This window comes from Scyliorhinus canicula, chromosome 7 (assembly GCF_902713615.1).
Source record: "Scyliorhinus canicula chromosome 7, sScyCan1.1, whole genome shotgun sequence".
Lineage (NCBI taxonomy): Eukaryota > Metazoa > Chordata > Chondrichthyes > Carcharhiniformes > Scyliorhinidae > Scyliorhinus > Scyliorhinus canicula.
In genome coordinates, this window is record NC_052152.1 from 117960803 (window position 1) to 117983265 (window position 22463).

The 22463-nt window shown below is 47.8% G+C and overlaps 1 protein-coding gene across 4 annotated transcripts in view; it reads right to left on the reverse strand.

Annotated features, from left to right (window-relative positions):
- dgkh (diacylglycerol kinase, eta) overlaps positions 1–22463 on the reverse strand; it is a 656851-nt gene that overhangs the window by 231231 nt on the left and 403157 nt on the right. For all 4 annotated transcript variants that reach the window (XM_038802770.1, XM_038802769.1, XM_038802768.1 and 1 more), the window contains one exon: positions 16022–16154. In XM_038802770.1, the coding sequence (XP_038658698.1) occupies positions 16022–16154 (133 nt within the window). The remainder of the gene's footprint in view (positions 1–16021; positions 16155–22463) is intronic.

A 22463-nucleotide genomic window follows, 5' to 3' on the forward strand; every position in this document is an offset into this window, starting at 1 on the left:
CAGCCTGGTTGAACAGGACTTGTTGGACCAGACAGGGCTTTCCCTGGTTCACGATCGTCACGGTCAACAAAGCAACAGATTCCTTGGCACTGGAACCTTTCCGCCTACCAGGAAGGATGTTAGCCACATTTCACAGTGCAGTACACAACAATGTTAGAACATTAGAACATTACAGCGCAGTACGGGCCCTTGGGCCCTCGATGTTGCGCCGACCTGTGAAACCATCTGAAGCCTATCTGACCATTAGAACATTAGAACATTAGGAAATACATCACTTTGTACACTGATCCCAGCAATCAAAAAGACACAGCTCCGGCTTTGCATCAGTGCCTGACTTCCTCCTGTGCACGGATTGATTGGTGTGTACGCAAGGGCACGCTAGAACGTGAGTTATGAACATTCATCAGTAGAAATGGGTATCACTCAATTCACGTCCAGAAAGTGGTCTATCACAGGAACACTGTTGACTGAGCTGCTGTGTTTCTAGCATTTGTTTCTTTAGAGAAGGACTATATGCGACTTCAGTCTCCCAATGTTTTAACTTTTTTTTAAATTTAGAGTACCCAATTATTGTCTTCCAATTAAGCAGCAATTTAGTGTGGCCAATTCACCTAGCCTGCAGATCTTTGGGTTGTGGAGGTGAAACCCACGCAGGCACAGGGAGAATCTACAAACTCCACACTGACAGTGAGCCGGGGCTGGGATCGAACCCGGGTCCTCAGTGCCGTAGGCGGCAGTGCTAACCACTGCGCCACCATGCTGCCCAAAATTATTTGAATCTTGAAATATGAAGTACAATTTCAAAATTTTGAGTTACAAAGGAAGGTTGATCTCATGGGTCTGCAACAAGAACCAGAGGAGAATATGTAGACTTCACACAGAAAGTGACCAAGGTGGGAATCGAACCAGAGCTCCTAGCCCTGTGAGGCAGTAGCGGTAACCACTGCGCCACCTTACTATACATCGTCCCAACCTTTTAACTTCACTCTGAAGTGGCCATGTAACCTACACTTACATCAAACCGCTCAAATCAAAAAAAGACAATCAAGTTTCAGAAATTGTCATTGCTTCATCATTGGCGGTTGTGTCTTTAACTGCTCGGGCTTGAACTTCTGGAATTTAGTCCCTAAACCAGTCTCGCCACTTCTCTCTTTATCCTCCTTTAAGATATTCCTGAAAACCTAATGTTTTGATCAAGTACATGTCCTGATAGTTCCTTATATGGCTCAGCACCCTGCGGTGTTTTATTCCATTAAAAGCACTATTTAAATGCAAGTTATTGTTTATGCAATGCTTCAAGAAGGCTTCTCGAGTTAACATTGCAGCCTCACGGCACCGAGGTCCCAGGTTCGATCCCGGCTCTGGGTCACTGTCCGTGTGGCGTTTGCACATTCTCCCCGTGTTTGCGTGGGTTTTGCCCCCACAACACAAAGATGTGCAAGGTAGGTGGATTGAACATGCTAAAATTGCCCCTTAATTGGAAAAATGAATTGGTATTCTAAATTTTTTTTTAAACTTCTCGGGGCAACTCGGGATTGACAATTAATGCTGGGCTTTCCAGTACCTCCCACATACTGAGGATGAATAGAGAGAATTTTTGTTTTAATTTGTGGGGGCTTCTATTTTTGAATCTAACTTTTTTCTCACTGCTTTCCACTAACCAGCATTTACCTCCAAGAACCAATTGTGTCCTTTTATGTGTGAGAGATATTGCTGGGATTCAATCAGAAGTATAACGTGGAGTATTATTTCTGGAAATGAAGCCCACTCCCACGTCAGTTACTCTGCCAAAATAGCCAAGGCCAATTAGATGCCAAGATTGTCCAGAAATCCTCAGCAGCACAATTGAGCAAAATGGCAGACATATAAAGGCAGGCTTTATAAGCAGGCTAGAATTGTCATAAAAACAAAAACTGTTGTAAAAACTCAGCAGGTCTGGCAGTACCTGCGGACAGAGAAACTGAGTTCATGTTTCAAGTCCGTATGACTTCTTCAGAGACTAGGGGCGGGATTCTCCCCTACTCGGCGGGGCGGGGGGTACCGGCGGGATGGAGTGGCATGATCCACTCCGGCGTCGGGCCGCCCCAAAGCTGCGGAATCCTCTGCACCTTTAGGGGCCAAGCCATCACCTTTAGGGGCTAGGCCCGCGCCGGAGTGGTTTGCGCCCCGCCGGCTGGCGTGGACGGCCTTTGGCGCCACGGCAGCCGGGGCCGAAGCCGCATGCGCGGGAGCGTCAGCGGGGAAAGTGTGCCCCCACGGCACAGGTCCATCCGCGGATCGGTGGGCCCCGATCGTGGGCCAGGCCACTGTGGGGGCACCCTCTGGGGCCAGATTGCCCTGCGCCCCCCCAGGACCCTGCCCGCGCCACCTGGTCCCGCCGGTAAGGGAGGTGGTTTAATTCAAGCTGGCGGGACCAGCATGACTTCGGCCCATCGCGGGCCGGAGATTCGCTAGGGGGGGGGGGGGGGGGCGAATGGTGCAGCGCGATTCCTGCCCCCCACGGAATCTCCGGTGCTGGAGAATTCGGCAGCCGGCAGGGGCGGGATTCACCCCCCCCCCCTCTCCCCCCCCTCCTCTCCCCCCCCCCCCCCTCTCCCCCCCCCCCCTCTCTTCCCCCCCCCCCCCCCCCGGGCAATTCTCTGACCCGGCGGGGGGGTCGGAGAACCCCGCCCTAGATTTGTATTCCCTTGAGTATAGAAGATGAAGAGGTGGTCCAGTTGCAATTAAATGATAAAGGATCTGATTGTACAGCGATTTCCTCCAGTGGTAGAATCCTGAACAATGTGCGCAACCTTAACCTTAAAAGTAAAGTTAGGCTAGTTAGCCGCGATGGCAAGAAGAATTTCTTCTCCCAGAGGTTAGTGTAACTGTGCTGAAGCCAGGGGTCAATTGGAAATTTCAGAAAAATTAAACTGTTGTATCTGAGGCAAATGGAATTAATGGACAGTAAGTGGAATTAAAATACAGGCCAGCCACAATTGGATTGAATGATGGAACAGGCTTGAGGATGAAAGCTCTACCTCTGATCCTACGTTCCTATAGTCTGGACAAGAATTAGGGGCTGGATTCTCCGCCCCGCCACACGACATTTCTGTTTCACCCTGACGGGGGGATGCTCCGTTACGCAGACTGGTCAATGGGGTTTCCCATTGTGGGGCAGCCCCATGCCGTCGGGAAACCACTGGGCTGCCGGAAAAGCGGAGCATCCCGCCGGCAGGGAATCCAGCCCTATATTTCAGAAATAAAAATGGAAAATGCTGTAAAGACTCAGGAGGTCCGGCAGCATCTGTGGTGAGAGAAACAGAGTTAACGTTTCAGTTCAATGCCCTTTCATCAGAAATGGGAAAGTTGGAGATGCAAGGGGAGGGCGAGACTCGGACAAAAGGTGGGTCTGTGATAAGGACAAGAGAAATTCAATGACAGAAGAGTTTGTTTCACAGGGTCAAAGGGAATGGAGAGGGGGAAAGAAAAGAAACAAAAGATGTACCTGGAGAGGGGGTGCTGCTGCCTGAAAGTGAAAAGCATGCAAAGGAAAAGAAACAAAATGGGGGACAGAGAAAACGGGTCTGAAATTGTTGAACTCAATGTGGAGTCCAGAAGTTTGTCAAGTGCATTATCAAAAGATAAGATGCTAATTCCTCAAATTTCCATTGAGCTTCATTAGAATAGGACAGCAGGCCAAGGACAGCTGTGTCAGTGTGGCAGGAGAACAAGGTGGACAATTTTAACAAACCATTGGAAGCTCATGATCACACTTGCAGACTGAATGGAGATGATCTGCGAAGCGGTCAACAAATCTGAGATTATCCCTCCAACGTAGAGCAGACCACAGCATAAAGTTTCCGAACTTGAAAGAAGTACCATTAAATCGCTGCTTCACCTGGAAGGAGTGTTTGTGGCCTTGGACGGTGAGGAGGGAGGAGGTAAAAGGGGAGGTGTTATATTTACCAGTTCTGATGAAAGGTCATCGACATGAAATGTTGACACTGTTTCTCCCCCCCCAGGTCCTCCCGGACCTGCTGAGTATTTCCAGCATCTTCTGTTTTGATTTCAGATTTCCATTATCTGCAATATTCTGCTTGTTGATCACATTTCAGAAATTTAGTTTCAAATAAAATATGCTAATGGCAGCCATATGAGACTATAAACAACTGAGATATCATATGGAAAGAACAAAGATTTTGACTGCCATAATTAAAACATCCACCAAGTTAGAATGTTTAAACTTAAATATGGCATTCTGAATTGCGGTGGTGATACAAGGCTAATGTATGTGACAAGAACACCACTACCTGCAAATTCCCTTCCAAGCCCTACACAATATTGGCCGGAACTGTATTGCTGCTCCTTTATTGTCGGTGGACCACAATCCTGAACTCGCTTCCGAACAGCACTATGGTTGTACTCACACAACACGGACTGCAGCAGTTCAAGAATGCAGCTCAACACCACCTTCTCAAGGGACAATTAGAGATAGGCGTAAATCTGGCCCAGCCAGTGACACCCACACCCCGTGAAAGAATACATTTTAAGAATAGGATGCCTTAGCTCTTCAAAATTAAATACAATGAAGTCTGTCCAAGTGTATTCAAATGATGGGTAGGAATTCATCAGTTCAGCAGCATCCCCATTAGCACATCAACTGCAGTAAGGTTTTTCAAAAATTATTTCCAGCTAATGGTATGAATTCCTATTTTACATTCAATGCAAATGTTGTCATTTTGGTACCAACGACAAAGGTAAAAATAATGATAATAATAATAATAATCGCTTATTGTCACGAGTAGGCTTCAATGCAGTTACTGTGAAAAGCCCCTAGTCGCCACATTCCGGCGCCTGTTCGGGTACGCAGAGGGAGAATTCAGAAAGTTCAAATTACCTAACAGCTTGTCTTTCGGGAGGGAACCCACGCAGACACTTGTGGGAGGAAACCGGAGCATCCGGAAGAAACCCACGCAGACACGAGGAGAACATGCAGACTCCACACAGGCAGTGACCCAAGACGGAAATCGAACCAGGAACCCTGGTAAAGCACCAGTGCTACCCACTGTGCTCCCGTGCTGCCCATAACTGGATTTCTGCGTGCAGTTTTGGTGTCCCTACTGAAGAAAGCATATACTTGCCATAGAGGGAGTGCAGCAGACATTCAGTAGGCTGATTCTGGGGTTTCCAGGAGTTCTATGAGGAGAGATTGGTTCGACTGGGCCTGTATTCATTAAACTTTAGAAGGATAAGAGGAGATCTGATTGAAACAGAGACAATTTTAACAGGACAGGACAGGTTAGATTCAGGGAGAATATTTTCCCTGGTTGGGGAATCTAGAACCAGGGGTATAGTCTCAGGGTACTGGATAGACCATTTAGGACACATATGAGAAGACAATGAATCACTCAAAGGGCAGTGAGCCTGTGGAATTGTCAGAAAGCTGTGGAGCCCGAGTCACTGAATGTTTCAAGAAAGAGTTAGATCATTTTTCAGATTTTAATGGCATCAAGGGATATGAGGAGAAAATGGGATGAGGGCATTGAGATACAGGATCAGCCACAATCATATTGAATGGTGGAGTAGGCCTGAAGGGCCAAATGGCCTACTTCTACCTCTAGTTTCTAGGTCTGTCAGCCAAGGCCATACAGGAATTATGCATTTTGACACTTAATTATCCCTATTCAATCCTCCTTCCAGATTATTAAATAAAATGGTCAACTTCCTGTCACACTAAGTCTTGTCACTGTGTGTAGAGGGCTGACTGTGTAACACAGGTCTTCCATAATAACATTAGAGGTAACTGGGCCAGTTAAAATTAAACTCTGGTTTTGAAACAAATTTAATTATTTAATATGATTGAAATTCAAAACAAATTATTCCCATCTAAGTGTGATGGAATAGTTCTGATGGATTTGCCCGAGTAAACTTTTGAACATACATAGCATATGTTATCTTAGAAGGTAGCCCAATGCCCAGCCTTTTGTGGGATAGATTGAAAATGTCTCAAGTATAGCAGAACTCGTATGTAAATAGTCATTTGGTAATACAGAACTTTAGCATTGCTGAAAAAAGACACAAAAGCTTTTCGTCTTGCACTCACCAGAACAGTTCGCAAGATCACCAATGTCAGGGGAAAGCAACAATTTATACAGTATGAGAAGAGATTGGCTGGCAAGTGCACTCTGATTCGTAGAGTTATTGGTATCGAGAATACATCAGTTGATGCTGACTGACTGTTACCTGCCAAGCATTGTTTGAAACTTAAACCAGGCATTGTCCAAGAGGAATAAGTCAGAAAATGACGGTCATTTATCCTGTTTAGTTGAAACTGGCACATTGTGTGTACATGTGCTTTCTGGCTGCGAAGAACAGGGTCTTGTGTATTGTTATATGCAACTTGCAATACACACAAAAGCTCCACGTTGCGAGCCTGACTGATGATTTTCAATCGGTTGTCAGTGTAATTCTTCGCACACAAAGGAGTATTTAGCAAACTTTGTCTCATCGCAGAATCACATCTAATGTTGGACATGTTTTGAGTTTTGCAAGCATGGGCTGGTTAAGAACAAAGAACAAAGAAAAATTACAGCACAGGAACAGGCCCTTTGGCCCTCCAAGCCTGCGCCGATCCAGATCCTCTATCTAAAACTGTCGCCTATTTTCCAGGGATCTGTATCCCTCTGCTCCCTGCCCATTCATGTATCTGTCTAGATACATCTTAAATGATGCTATCGTGCCCGCCTCTACCACCTCCGCCAGCAATGCGTTCCAGGCACCCATCACCCTCTGGGTAAAGAACTTTCCATGCACATCTCCCTTAAATATTTCCCTTCTCACCTTGAACCCGTGACCCCTAGTAATTGAGTCCTCCACTCTGGGGGAAAAAGCTTCTTGCTATCCACCCTGTCTATACCTCTCATGATTTTGTAGACCTCAATGAGGTCCCCCCTCAACCTCCGTCTTTCTAATGAAAACAATCCTAATCTACTCAACCTCTCTTCATAGCTAGCGCCCTCCATACCAGGCAGCATCCTGTTGAACCTCCTCTGCACCTTCTCCAAAGCATTCACATCCTTTTGGTAATATGGCGACCAGAACTGTATACAGTATTCCAAATGTGGTCAAGCCAAAGTCTCATACAACTGCAACATGACCTGCCAACTCTTGTACTCAATACCCCTTCCGATGAAGGAAAGCATGCCGTATGCCTTCTTGACCACTCTATCGACCTGCACAGCCACCTTCAGGGTGCAAAGGACCTGAACACCCAGATCTCTCTGTACATCAATTTTCCCCAGGGCTTTTTCATTTACCGTATAGTCCGCTCTTGAGTTGAATATTCCAAAATGTATCGCCTCGCATTTACCCGGATTGAACTCCATCTGCCATTTCTCCGCCCAACTCTGCAATCTATCTATATTCTGCTGTATTCTCTGACAATCCCCTTCACTATCTGCTACTCCATCAATCTTAGTGTCATCTGCAAACTTGCTAATCAGACCACCTATACCTTCCTCCAGATCATTTATATATATCACAAACAACAGTAGTCCCAGCACGGATCCCTGTGGAACACCACTGCTCACAGTTCTCCATTTTGAGAAACTCCCTTCCACTACTACTCTCTGTCTCCTGTTGCCCAGCCAGTTTATCCATCTAGCTAGTACACCCTGGACCCCATGGGACTTCACTTTCTCCATCAGCCTACCATGGGGAACCTTATCAAATGCCTTACTGAAGTCCATGTATATGACATCTACAGCCCTTCCCTCATCAATCAACTTTGTCACTTCCTCAAAGAATTCTATTAAGTTGGTAAGACATGACCTTCCCTGCACAAAACCATGTTGCCTATCACTGATCAACCCATTTTCTTCCAAATAGGAATAGATCCTATCCCTCAGTATCTTCTCCAGCAGCTTCCCTACCACTGATGTCAACCTCACCGGTCTATAATTATCTGAATTATCCCTGCTACCTTTCTTAAACAAGGGGGCAACATTAGCAATTCTCCAGTCCTCCGGTACCTCACCCGTGTTAAAGGATGCTGCAAAGATATCTGTTAAGGCCCCAGCTATTTCCTCTCTCACTTCCCTCAGTAACCTGGGATAGATCCCATCTGGACCTGGGGACTTGTCCACCTTAATGCCTTTTAGAATACCCAACACGTCCTCCCTCCTTATGCTGACTTGACCTAGAGTAATCAAACTTCTATCCCTAACCTCAACATCCGTCATGTCCCTCTCCTCGGTGAATACCGATGCAAAGTACTCGTTAAGAGTCTCACCCATTTTCTCAGACTCCACGCATAACTTTCCTCCTTTGTCCTTGAGTGGGCTAACCCTTTCTCTAGTTACCCTCTTGCTCCTTATATATGAATAAAAGGCTTTGGGGTTTTACTTAACCCTGTTTGCTAAAGATATTTCATGACCTCCTTTAGCCCTCTTGATTTCTCGTTTCAGATTGGTCCTACATTCCCGATATTCTTCCAAAGCTTCGTCTGTCTTCAGTCGCCTATACCTTATGTATGCTTCCTTTTTCCTCTTAGCTAGTCTCACAATTTCACCTGTCATCCATGGTTCCCTAATCTTGCCATTTCTATCCCTCATTTTCACAGGGACATGTCTGCCCTGCAATCTAATCAACCTCTCTTTAAAAGCCTCCCACATATCAGATGTGGATTTACCTTCAAACAGCTGCTCCCTAACCACATTCCCCAGCTCCTGCCAAATTTTGGTCTAGTTGGCCTTCCCTCAATGTAGCACTCTTCCTTGAGGATCACTCTCGTCTTTGTCCATGAGTATTCTAAAACTTACGGAATTGTGATCACTATTCCCAAAGTAATCTCCGACTGAAACTTCAACCACCTGGCCGGGATCATTCCCCAATACCAGGTCCAGTATGGCGCCTTCCCGAGTTGGACTATTTACATACTGCTCTAGAAAACCCTCCTGGATGCTTCTTACAAATTCTGCTCCATCTAGACCTCTGACACTAAGTGTATCCCAGTCAATGTTTGAAAATTAAAATCTCTGATCACCACCACCCTGTTGCTCCTACATCTTTCCATAATCTGTTTACATATTTGTACCTCTATCTCACGCTCGCTGTTGGGAGGTCTGTAGTAAAGTCCCAACATGTTACTGCACCCTTCCTATTTCTGAGCTCTGCCCATATCACCTCACTGCTCGAGTCCTCCATAGTGCCCTCCTTCAGCACAGCCGTGATATCCTCTCTGACCAGTAATGCAACTCCTCCACCCCTTTTACTTCCCTCTCTATCCCACCGGAAGCATTGATATCCTGGGATATTTAGATGCCAATCATGCCCTTCCCTCAACCAAGTCTCAGTAATAGCAATATCATACTCCCAGGTACTAATCCAAGCCCTAAGTTCATCTGCCTTACCTACTACACTTCTTGGATTAAAACAAATGCACCTCAGACCACCAGTCCCTTTGCGATCATCATCTGCTCCCTGCCTACTCTTCCCCTTAGTCACGCTGACTTCATGATCTAGTTCCTTACAGGCTTTAGTTACTACCTCCTTACTGTCCACTAACCTCCACATTCGGCTCCCATCCCCCTGCCACATTAGTTTAAACCCTCCCCAACAGTGTTAGCAAAAGCACCCCCAACGACATTGATTCCAGTCCGGCCCAGGTGTAGACCGTCCAAGTTGTAGTAGTCCCACCTCCCCCAGAACTGGTCCTAATGTCCCAAAAATCTGAACCCCTCCCTCCTGCACCATCTCTCAAGCCACGCATTCATCCTGCCTATTCTTTCATTTCTACTCTACCACATGGCATTGGTAGCAATCCTGAGATTACTATCTCAAAGTTGGATCACATTGGCTGGGACATGCTGTTTGACACAATTCACCAGGAATTACACCTGGTCTCTTACATTGAACAGTTGTTATAACCTTGACAAAATGCATTACAACTGAATTTTGCTTGCAGTGCCCGAGTATTGTAGATCATTTAACACTTGTCAAGGAGTGATACTAGCACCTATAAAAGACATTCACATGGAGTATCAGGATGTGCCCAAACTGTTTGACCTTCTGCAGCTTCAAAGGCCACATATACAAATGTTAAACTTGTGAGGGCATGAATTTCCATATACCCCAGATTACCAACACAACATAATATGGTCTCTGTATTACTAAGAGGACCTGGAGGCAAATAGAGAAGATGCTAAATTGATTTCCAAGGATGATATCAGCACCAAGAGGTCGCAATTATCAGAAAAGTCAAATTAGGTTGGAACTCTTTCTTCCCCAATGGCAAAGCTAACTTTAAAATTATGAAGGAGTTTATAGGGTCAATGTAAAAAAGCTTGATTCATTTGTGCAGAATCCAGATTGAGATTAATAAAATTAATAAATCTCATAAGGAATTGAGGAGAAACTTCTTTACCCGGAGATTGGTGAGAATATAGAACTTGCAACCATAAGTATGTTTGGGATGAGTAACTCAAATGCACTCAAGGGGAAGTTATTTAAACACAAGAGGGAAAGGATGTGTTGACAGGGTGCGATGAAGCAGAATGTGAGCAGTCGCATATGCTGCAGCAGCACAGGTATAATGAAATGAAAAAATGAAAATCGCTTATTGTCACGAGTAGACTTCAATGAAGTTACTGTGAAATGCCCCTAGTCACCACATTCCGGCGCCTGTTCGGGGAGGCTGTTACGGGAATCAAACTGTGCTGCTGGCCTGCCTTGGTCTGCTTTCAAAGCCAGCGATTTAGCCCAGTGTGCTAAACTGTTCGAGTCATAGAATCCGTACAGTGTAGAAGGAGGCCAATCGGCCCCTCACGTCTGCACCAACCCTCTGAAAGAGCACCCTACCTAGGCCCATTGCCAACTCTATCCCTGTAACCCCACCTAAACCTTTGGACACTACAGGGCAACTTAGTGTGGCCAATCCGCTTAACCACCTTTAGACTGTGGGAGGAAACTGGAGCACCAGGTGGAAACCATGCAGACATGGGGAGAGCACACAGTCCACCGGAGGCTGGAATCGAACCCGGGTCCCTGCCACTGTGAGGCAGCAGTGCTCACCACTATGCCACCGTGCCACCAGAGCACCATATCTTCTTTAAAATATGGAAGGACAGTCCATTTCTGGACTCTTGGAAATTGAATTGGATGCTTTTCTTCACCTTTGGGCTGGGAGCAAGCATACCTTGTCCAAGGAATTACCTGACCAGTATGGTTCTTGATGGGAGAGAGCCGTTTGCGTTGCACAGCAATTATTTCAGTTGAGGAGGATTAAAGACAAAGGCGAATGATTTACTGAAAATCAAATGACAGATGAATTTTAAGTTTTAAATTTGCTTTTCAGGTTCAGTTGGCAATGAACTGAGAAAGGGAAAAGCTACTCAGCTCACACTCTTTGCCTTGCCTGAAACCATGAAATTATATGCATCCAGCTAAGAATCCTCACCCCAGTAAAACTTTTTTTTAACAATAAACGTTTTATTGAGGTATTTTCTTTGGCATTTTAACAACAACAAAATCAACAATGTAAATAACAAGATAAATATATACATAGTGCAAATTCTGCCACCCTCTCCCGCAGGTCTTGCCATTACTTACCCCCCTAACCTATGCTAACCTAACCCCCTCTCTCCCCACCCCCCCCATTTCTGTCTCCCATCCTCTCTATCCCTGCTCTCCGCCAAATACGGAACCCTCCGTCCATCCTCCCCGGGGCAAAACTATGATTGTCGCAGATTGGGGACCACACCGATGCCCCCTCTGCTACCACATGCCTCCTCCACTGCCCCCAGACTCTCAGGGCCGCCACCACTACCGGACTGGTGGAGTACCACGCCGGCGGGAATGGCAGGGGCGCCGTCACCAATGCCCCTAAACTTGTGCCCTTACACAAAGCCGCCTCCATGCGCACCCACGCCGGCTCCCCCCCCACCAGCCACCTCCTCACCATGGCTATGTTAGCCACACAGTAATTATTACTGAAATTCGGCAGCGCCAGTCCACCATCTCCCCGATTCCACTCGAGTATTGCCCTCTTCACCCGTGTGGGCATAACCCCCCCCCCCACCACACAAAGCCCACAATCATCTTATTAATCCGCTTTAAAAAGGACCGCGGGATGAAGATGGGGAGGCACTAGAAAATGAAGAGAAACCTCGGGAGGACCGTCATTTTTACCGACTGCACCCTACCCGCCAGAGACAACGGGAGCACGCCCCATCTCCGGAAATCCTCATTCATCTGGTCCACCAACCGGGCCAGGTTCAATTTGTGTAGCCTATCCCAATCCCTCACCACCTGAATACCCAAGTACCTACCACTCTGAACGGCAGTTCCCCTAGTCGCCTCTCCTGACCTCTCGCCTGAACCACAAACAACTCGCTCTTCCCCATATTAAGCTTGTAACCCGAAAACCGGCCGAATTCCCATAATTTCCCCCACCCCTCCATTGGGTCTGAGACATACAGCAGCAAGTCATCCACATACAATGAGTCTCTGTGCTCCACCCCCCACCCCGGACCAGCCCCTTCCATCCCCTTGAGGCCCTCAGAGCAATTGCCAGCGGCTCTTTCGCCAGCGCAACAGCAATGGGGAGAGGGTACATCCCTGTCTCGTCCCCTGGTGTAGTCTGAAAGATTCCGACGCGTCCTATTTGTCCGTGCACTAGCTACCGGTGCCCGGTACCGCAGCCTAACCAAGTCAACAAAGCCCCTCCCAAACCTGAACAGCTCCAGCACCTCCCATAGGTAATCCCACTCGACCCGGTCAAACGCTTTTTCCGCGTCCATTGCAACCACCACTTCAGCTTCCCTGACTTCCGGGGGCATCATAATCACATTGAGCAACCTTCTTACATTGGCCCCCAGCTGCCTACCCTTAACAAACCCTGTCTGGTCCTCCCCTATAACGTCCGGTACACAGTCGTCCTCAATCCTAGAGGCCAGAATCGTGGCCAGGGGTTTGGCATCCACATTTAACAAGGATGTCGGCCTATAAGAACCGCACAGCTCCGGGTCCTTGTCCCTTTTCAAAATGAACGAGATCATAGCCTGTGACATCGTCTGGGATTAAACCTCTCTTTCCTTGGCCTCGTTAAAGACTTTCAGCAGTGCTGGCCTCAATATTCCAAAGAACTTTTTATAGAACTCGACTGGGTACCCGTCCGGCCCCGGGGCCTTCCCCGACTGCATGGCCTTCAAGCCCTCCACTATCTCCTCCAGCCCTACCAGGGCCCCCAGCCCTTCTACCAGCTCCCCATCCAACTTCTGGAAAGTCAGCCCATCCAAGAAGTGCCTCATCCCCCTCCGGGCCCCCAGGGGGTTCCGATCTATACAAACTATCAATACAAGGCCCGAAAGGTCTTGCTTACCCACTTAGACCCCAACTAAGTTCCCATCCCCGTCAACCACTTTCCCTATTTCCCTAGCTGCCTCCCACTTTCTGAGCTGCTGTGCAAGCATCCTACTGGCCAGCATCCTACTGGCCATTTCCCCGTGCTCGTAGATCGCTCCCTTGACCTTCCTGAGCTGCTTCACTGCCCCTCCTGTAGTTAACAAACCAAGTTCCGCCTGCAGCCTCCGGCGTTCCCTTAATAGCCCTACCTCTGGAGCCTCCGCATATCTCCTATCCACTCGTAGGATCTCTCCTATCAGTCGGTCCATTCCTGCCCTTTCCGTCCTGTCCCTGTGAGCCCGGATCGAGATCAGCTCTCCTCTCACGACCTCCTTCAGCGCTTCCCAGACCACCGCTCCTGAGACCTCCCCTGTGTCATTTACTTGCAGGTAGCTCAGCACGCAGTTCCTCCACCTCTCGCAGACCGCTTCGTCTGCCAACAGCCCCACGTCCAATCTCCATTGCGGGCGCTGCTTGCTATCCATACTGACCTGTAGGTCCACCCAGTGTGGAGCATAGTCCGAGATCGTAATCGCCAAATAGCCCGTGTCCACCACCCAGCCAACAGGTCCCTGCCCACAACAAAGAAATCTATCCAGGAATACACTTTGTGAACGTGGGAGTAGAAAGAAAATCCCTTGGCTCTCGGCTGCCAAAATCTCCACAGATCCACCACCCTCCATCTGCTCCATTAACCTTTCAGCTCCTTTGCCATTGCTGGCACCTTGCCCATTCTCGAACATGTCCGGTCCAGGCCTGGATCAATAACCGTGTTGAAATCCCCACCCACAATCAGCCTGTGCAAATCCAGGTCCGGAAACTTCCCCAGTTCCCTCTTTATAAAATGCCCATCGTCCCAATTTCATAGATTATCATAGAATTTACAGTGCAGAAAGAGGCCCTTCGGCCCATCGAATCTGCACTGGCTCTTGGAAAGAGCACCCTACCCAAGGTCAACACCTCCACCCTATCCCCATAACCCAGTAACCCCACCCAACACTAAGGGCAATTTTAGACACTAAGGGCAATTTCTCATGGCCAATCCACCTAACCTGCACATCTTTGGACTGTGGGAGGAAACCGGAGCACCCGGAGAATACCCACGCAAACACGGGGAGGATGTGCAGACTCCGCACAGACAGTGACCGAAGCCGAAATCGAACCTGGGACCATGGATCTGTGTAGCAATTGTGCTATCCACCATGCTACCGTGCTGCATAATTTGGCGCGTATACGTTGACCAACACTACCTTCATCCCCTGCAGCCTGCCACTAACCATGATAAATCTATCTCCCACATCCGAGACTACCCTCCCTGCCTCAAACGCCACCCACTTGTTGATCAAAATCGCAGCCCCCCCTTGTCTTTGAGTCCAGCCCCGAGTGGAAGACCTGACTAACCCAGCCTTTCCTCAACCTGACCTGATCCACCACTTTAAGATGTGTCTCCTGCAGCATCACCACGTCCACCTTCAGTCTCCTCAGGAGTGCAAACACGCGAGTCCTCTTCACTGGCCCATTTAGCCCCCGGTGACCAGCTTAGTTGGTGGGCAAAGTGCCTCCCCCCCCCCCCCCCCCCCCCCCCCCCCCCTCTCCTTGCTGGTCAGCCATCACCTTTCTTGGGCCCGCTTCTCGCCCATGCGCCACACCTCCTCTGGCCCACCCCGGGGCGGCCCCCACCCCCGACCCCCTCAGTGACCTTCCATCGAAGTCCCTGCCGTGTCTGCAGAACCCATCTCCCCGTCCCCCCCGGCCAGCAACACTACTTTAAATCCGAACCCAGCTAATAAACTAAGCATATACACACCCACCAACTGTGCTTCCGTGAGCTAGCTCTCAAGCTCAGTAAAATTTGTCCGTCTTTGAAAACCTCAAAGGTTAAGACAAGGAAGATCGATCTGGTTGACAAGAACCTTCAGGCATCTATTGAACTAGAGATCTATCTTCACACAAGGGAACTCTAAACCAACAGCGTAAAAACCCTGCGAAATCACGCTCACGCGGCAGCTCAGAGAATCCCGCCCTCTACCTGTGTATGTGTGTTATATGTATATGAATGTGTATGCCTGCCCCCCGGGGGGGGGGGGGGGGGGGGAGTTAAAAGGGATAGATAGTTATACTTTCAGATTACAATTGTGTGAAATCAGTTCTTGCAACTTGTTTTAAAAACAAATTTTTTTTTTTAAAACCATAGATCAATCTTTGAGTTTTTTGAAAAAAGCCCGATTCGAATCTCTTTCATTCTGGGTCTAATGTTAGCGAAGATCAATAATTGGCCATTTTGGGGTAAATTAAACTTTTAAACTAATGGTGTGACCTGTGGAGCACACCTGTCCTGTCCCAGTCCTAACGCTGCCGGATGGGTTAAACGGTCGGTTTCCATTCTATGAATTATATGTAACAGACCTTGACGTTCAGATTTTGGCTTTATCCACGAATACACCAACAATAGCTCAAACCAGAACATTGAAAGAGGACAAAGCAGTTAATCAGTCATATGAATAGATTGAGTTGGCCTAGGGTCTGGCCTGAATTGGTCAGGCACAGAATGGACATTTCCGAGTTCAAGCAATGAAAAGTCAGCAATAAGCTACAATGGTATGTTTGACTGAAGTCCTGTTGGGTATGAGCCCTTTACCTTCACAGGAGAGTCCATGCGAGGTGACACCGGAAAGACTTTCTCGGCAGACGTTGCAGAATGTAGGTCGGGCGTGGGAGCAGGCGTACCAGTTATGCATCCCTGAGAAATGCTCCACGTTAAACTGTGCAGTCTGGCAAAGGAGAAAGCAGGTCTGTTTACCGGCTCAAAGTTCACAAAGCGTACAAATGCCGAAGCTCGCCTTAAATTTTTTTAAACATTTGTCAAAAGATACTTATGCAATTCAGCTCCTTTTAGTTCATTTGTTTCCGAAAACTGTCTTTCCATCTTTGTAAACCAACTGTCAACATAAGCCCAGAAGTTGTGAATTGTGAACACTATATTCTTACGTTTTCCTACTGATGCACGATCAATTGACCACAGAAGCGAAGTTGTAGTCCGAAACTGAAGGCTTTAATAGACAAGATGTTTCCCCAGCAGCTCAGGTATAGAAAGGAAGCTGTGGGGTACACACGGGCTCTTATACCCCGCCTTACAGGGCGGAGCTACCTTACAGCTCTAACCAATGGGTGACTAGTGTTACATACCATTGGGCCAATGAGCAGCGAGCCTTCTCCGCCAATGATGTCTCGGCATTGCTAGTTACCGTAATACCTCTAGTCATATTACCACACCTACCAAGCAATAAATACTTCATCTCACAGAGTTAAAACTTACAGTTTTCAGCAAACACAATCCATGTATAAGGAATTCTGGTTGGTATGTGAGAACATTAAGAACACAAGTGGGCAATCTTAAAAAAATTATTTCATGGGATGACATCCAAAGCTCTCGGAGGCGGAAAATTCAAAAGATTCCAAACTGGAGTGCAGAAATTGCCTCCTCAGCTCAGGCATAATGGCAGATTCCTTATCCTCAGACTAGGGCCACTAGTTCTAGATCTACATGCAGCCCACTGGCTGGATTGTGACCCCGGAAGCCATTCTATGTGGCCCCCTGAACCACTGTTTAAAATGGCAGTCAGGTAAGTTAAGTTGAAGATTTTGCACAGGCTACTCCTCCAGTCACAGGCCGTTCCTCTCCCACATTTGCGAGTGAACCGACCAGCAGCAAATGTAGGAGAAAACCAGGCTGTGATTAGAGGAGCTGCGAACACCAGTGCCAGTGAGAATGCTGGGGGAAAAACAGGTGGGGAAGAAAGAGAGAGGGATGCTGGGGCAATGGGGAAAGGAGAGGCTGCTGGGGTGAAGGGGGAAGGAGAGGCTGCCGGGGTGAAGGGGGAAGGAGAGGCTGCCGGGGTGAAGGGGAAAGGAGAGGCTGCCGGGGTGAAGGGGGAAGGAGAGGCTGCCGGGGTGAAGGGGAAAGGAGAGGCTGCCGGGGTGAAGGGGGAAGGAGAGGCTGCCGGGGTGAAGGGGGAAGGAGAGGCTGCCGGGGTGAAGGGGGAAGGAGAGGCTGCCGGGGTGAAGGGGGAAGGAGAGGCTACCGGAGCGACGGGGGAAAGAGAGGCTACCGGAGCGGCGGGGGGAAGGAGAAGGGGGCCAGGCGTTGACACACTGCACAGCTCAAGGTCTGGAGTGGGAGAAGGGTTGGTAGGTGGGTGAGCAGATGAGCGAGTGACAGTTATTGACTGATTGTGTAAGCATGTGAATGAGCGAAAGAGCGAGCTGGCAAGTAAGAGCGAGCGGGCGGACGAGAGTGGGAGTCAGAGCAAGTATATGAGGGAGAGAGTGTGTGAGAGAGACAGTGGGCTGGATCCTCCGTTTCGCAGGCAGTGCACTCACGCCTGCGGATTTCCCGACGGTGTGGGGGTGCCCACAGTAGGAAACCCCATTGGCCAGCTGCCAGGCCTGACAATCCTGCTGCTAGCGGGGGCGCACCGCACCCGACCTGCAGAGTTAAGTGAGTTTAAGAACACTCTGGTCTGACGAGCCATTAGCACATTAGAGTTTGATGGCCTCTTTTTTCCGTAAATTGGAGGTTAGTTACATATTCATAGCATGGTCCTGTTCTTTTCTCTAAAAGGGAGTGGATAATCAGAAGCCCAGATAGCGATGATGAGTTCAAGTCTGGACACGCCTGGACGGAACTATCTTTGAGGGGCTGGGCGGAGCTAATAATAATGATCATCATCGCTTATTGTCACAAGTAGGCTTCAATGAAGTTACTGTGAAAAACCCCTAGTCACCACATTCCAGCGCCTGTTCGGGGTGGCTGGTACGGGAATTGAACCCGCGCTGCTGGCCTTGTTCTGCATTACAAGCCAGGTTTAGCCCATTGTGAGAAGTAAAAGAATCGTGGCCGAACGGGTGGGGGCAGAAGTATTTGGAAAGCCACCGAGGGAAGTCATGAAAAACTGCCACAGAGACAGGCTTTCGGAAAAGGGTCTGAAGGAGCTGCACTAACAGCAGGAATATGTTCTGTAAATGCAAGTATCATTTTTGCATGGCTATATAAGTGGAGTTGAGAGCTGTATGTTCATTTGACGTGCTGTTTAATGGTAAAAAGTGTGTTAGAATTAAGAGATATATGTAATCTGTCCTTGTTAGGTTTGAAGTTTAAATATTTAAATATTGTTTTCTTTTGTTTTAATAATGTTTTGTTTGTAAAAATAACCAAGCCCAATTTCTCATGCAACCACTCCTGGAGTGAATAGATCTTTCCGCACAGTCTTAAAAATGTTAAAAACGTTGCAGTTCTGGTCCAGTGTCTTAGCCACTGTTGGGATCTGACCAGGCGTTCATAATAAAATGGTGGGCACGTCGCCAAGATTCTTACATATAACTCCTTGTTTGGCTTGGGGTTGTCGACTTTAAAAACAAATGAGTGTGTGTGAACGATTGCATTCTTTCCGGGTTTGAAATCTGATTAGTGAGTGACTGAGAAGGCACTTTCAGTTGCAAAAGGTTTCCTGGTTGCGGAAGAAATCATTTGCGAGGATTTACAACAGGATTCTAAAACAAAGCTTTTGGGTTTGGCAGTGAAACTGCAGTTAGCCTTGCCTGGATATTACTGGATACAGGAGCAAGTTAGTCTTTAATGGTGGGAAATAAGGAGATAGGTAACTTGGAAGGCGCATTGCCAGAAAATGTGGTAATATGTGACATTAATGGGGAAAGCCTTAGTGTGTCACTCTATAAGGTAAAGTTAGAGAGTCCAGCGACAAGTGGTGAAGTGGTAGTAGGATTATTAGAAAAAAATACAATTTTTAGGGATACAATCCCTCCATTGTTACCCATGTTATTTCCTGTTGATCCCTTAATGGTCCAATTCCCATCACATATTCCTTTTTTTGATATGTATGGAAAATATTTTATTAATTTCCTTTATGTTCCTTGATTATTTAATTTCATGGTTCTTCTGGTCTTTCCCAACAGTCATTTTTGAATTTTCTCCTAAGCCCTTTGTATGTTCTCTAATAATGTACTCCTCTGCTGTCTATGCACTTATGTATTCACTGCCAAGAGGTCTTATCCAGATGCTTAACGAACATCAGCGCAGACTTAAGGCTGGGGGATTCCGGATACGCTAGTCCTTCTCCGTCACCTATTGTCTGTTGCTGGAGGGGTTTAATGAAAAAGAAAAGGAAGATCAGCTCATGACCAGACCCTTCCCAAGGAGTCTTTTACCCCTAAATATGAGGCTTGGCAGGGCCGGCTTGAACTTGAGGCCAAGGTGATCCAAGAGGAATGATGAATTGACTCCCTGCTGCAGCCTTTGTCCGCCATCTCAGCTTTTAGAATGAGGCATTCTTCCGCGTGAGATTGTGTACCAAGAGCACTAGTCTCCAAATGGCACAGCCCTGGGGTTCACTGGCCCACACAAGCCCCTCCACCACAACAAGGTAATGATCCATGGGGAGGCAAAACATACCAAGGCTGAGCAGTCCATTTTACGATCCCCTCTGTTCACCCCACGTGGTGAAGGTGCTAGAAAAGGTGCCTTATACATAGACTGTCTTAGCCCTTCCTGGCTTGCAAATCACATCCAACAAGATCACTCTACTGTGTCTAAAAAACACAAGTACCTTGAAAATAGCTGATGGGGTTGCAAGCAGACCCTCACCTTGGTGGCCTGGAATGTTTGCACTCTCATAGACTGTGAGGACAAACTGTCCCCAAAGACAAACTGCCAAAAGAACCTGCGAACCTGAAGATCAACATTGTTGCTCTCAGTGAAACGAGGTGTCCTGGGGAAAGTTTGTGAAGGAGGTGGAAACATCCATTGCCACCTGGAACAAACTTACCAGGCAGCTGCTGAGTATCTGGCAGGGCTAAGCAAATGACTGATGGTCCTGTGACTCGGCCTCTCGTATGGACACATGACACCCGATCAATGTGCACACCCAAACTCTGGACTCAGAGAACACCACCAAGGAACTGTTCTACACAGAACTAGACAACACCTTGCCTGGTGTCCCAAAAGTTGTCAAACCCATTTTACTCAGAGATTTCAATGTCAGAGTTGGATGCAATTATTCAGACTGGAAGGGGATGATTGGGCAGTGGGGCGCGGTTGGATGCTCAAAATCCAAAATCACTTTTGAGTAAATGCACTCAGTGTGAGCTTCATATTTCCAACACCAGTCTCTCCAACACAATCCCTCCAATTCCAGTGTTCCACAGAGACAACAAGCACAAGCTCAGCTGGCAGCATCCCTGTTCCCAATAATAACTTGTGATAATCAAGTTATCATCTCAGCCTGAGACGGAAGAGACATGCACATTACAAGGGCAATGCATAGCACTCACAATTGCTGGACTGACCATCGTTTACACAGGTCTGTCACAAACTGATTTCAACACAGGCAAGCGAAGGCAGCTTGTGGGAGATTCAACACGGCCGCCTTCCAGGATAGGACTACATGTGAGGCCTTCCGGCAAGCCATTAGGTCCAACTCATCACTCTCAAAACCATCTGGAATGGCCTCACGACTAATATCCTTTCAGCCCGTGCTGAAACACTGGGCTCCACCAATAACTGCCACCATAATTGGAGCAATAACAACACTGCCGTAAGTGACTGTGCACCAATTCAGAAGCCTTCTGCTTGTGCCAAAGAGACGCCAGAAACAGCACCATGAAAATCTCCGACCAACAGCCAAGGCTGAAGCTCAGAGGGTGATCCAAGAGATCAAAACAATTGGTGGCAGGTGTTGGCTAAGTGGATCCAGCTCTATGCTGACAAGCATGGCTTCACAAGCTTGTATCAGGCCACAAAAGCCATCTACAGTTTTCACCCATCTGACCCCACACTACTCCTAGCTGCTGGCAGGTCCATCCTGCTGACAGACAGCAACTCCATAAGCACCAAGTCTCTTTTCAACCATGACTCGATGGCCTTGCACGCTGCATGCTCTTGACTCTGTACGGCAGCACTTTGTGGATTAGTTCCTCCTCAAACCTCCGTCCCTGGTGGACAATTGTCAAGCCATGGCACAAGTGAAAAATAAGGCTTCGGCCCAGATGATATTCCAGCTCAGGTGTAAAAACTTGACATGGACTCTGGCATGAAGAGGGCCTCCCAGAAGACCAAACACATATCAGGATTGTCCCAATATTCAAGAGGGAAACAGGGCTGAATGAGACAATTCCCGAGGCATAGCTTAAATATACTCTCCAACACAGGGAGTACACCTTGCCAAAGTACCACTGGATCGCATACTTCCACCTACAAAAGCCCTTCTGACTGAATCCCAATGTGGTTTTAGAGCATTGCAAGGCAGGATAGATCCGATCTTTACCACTCGGCAGATGAAAGAGAAATGCCACGGGCAAAACCAAACTCTCAACGTGGCCTCATTGATCTGACTCAGTCAACCAGGAAGCTCCCTGGAATATCCTGGGCCACATTGGCTGTCCATGGAAATACGCTGAGGTTCTGCAGTTTCTTCATGCAGAACGGTCTGTCAACAATCTCTACTATAGCCTTGGGTCTGAGGCTTTTCAATCACAACAGGCATCAAGCGAGGATGTGTACTTTCACCCATCCTTTTCTCCACCTAATTAGCGGTCTTTCCTGACATGGTCAAAGATGCCCTTTTACCCAGGGTCCCAATAAAGTGCGGATTAAACTGCCAAAGCTGAAAGCAAAGAGCAATTTCTCGCAAACAGTCATAATAGACCTCTGGTATGTGATGACTATATTATCCCGATTATCCCGTCACAAACAGTAGCCAGCAGAGTAGCGCAGTGGGCAGCATGGTTGCACAGTGGTTAGCACAGTTGCTTCACAGCTCCAGGGTCCCAGGTTCGATTCCCGGCTTGGGTCACTGTCTGTACGGAGTCTGTACGTTCTCCCCGTGTCTGCGTGGGTTTCCTCCGGGTGCTCCGGTTTCCTCCCACAGTCCAAAGATGTGCTGGCTAGGTGGATTGGCCATGATAAATTGCCCTTAGTGTCTAAAATTGCCCTTAGTGTTGGGTGGGGTTACTGCGTTATGGGGCTATGGGGATAGGGTGGAGGCGTGGGCTTGGCCTTAAGTGGG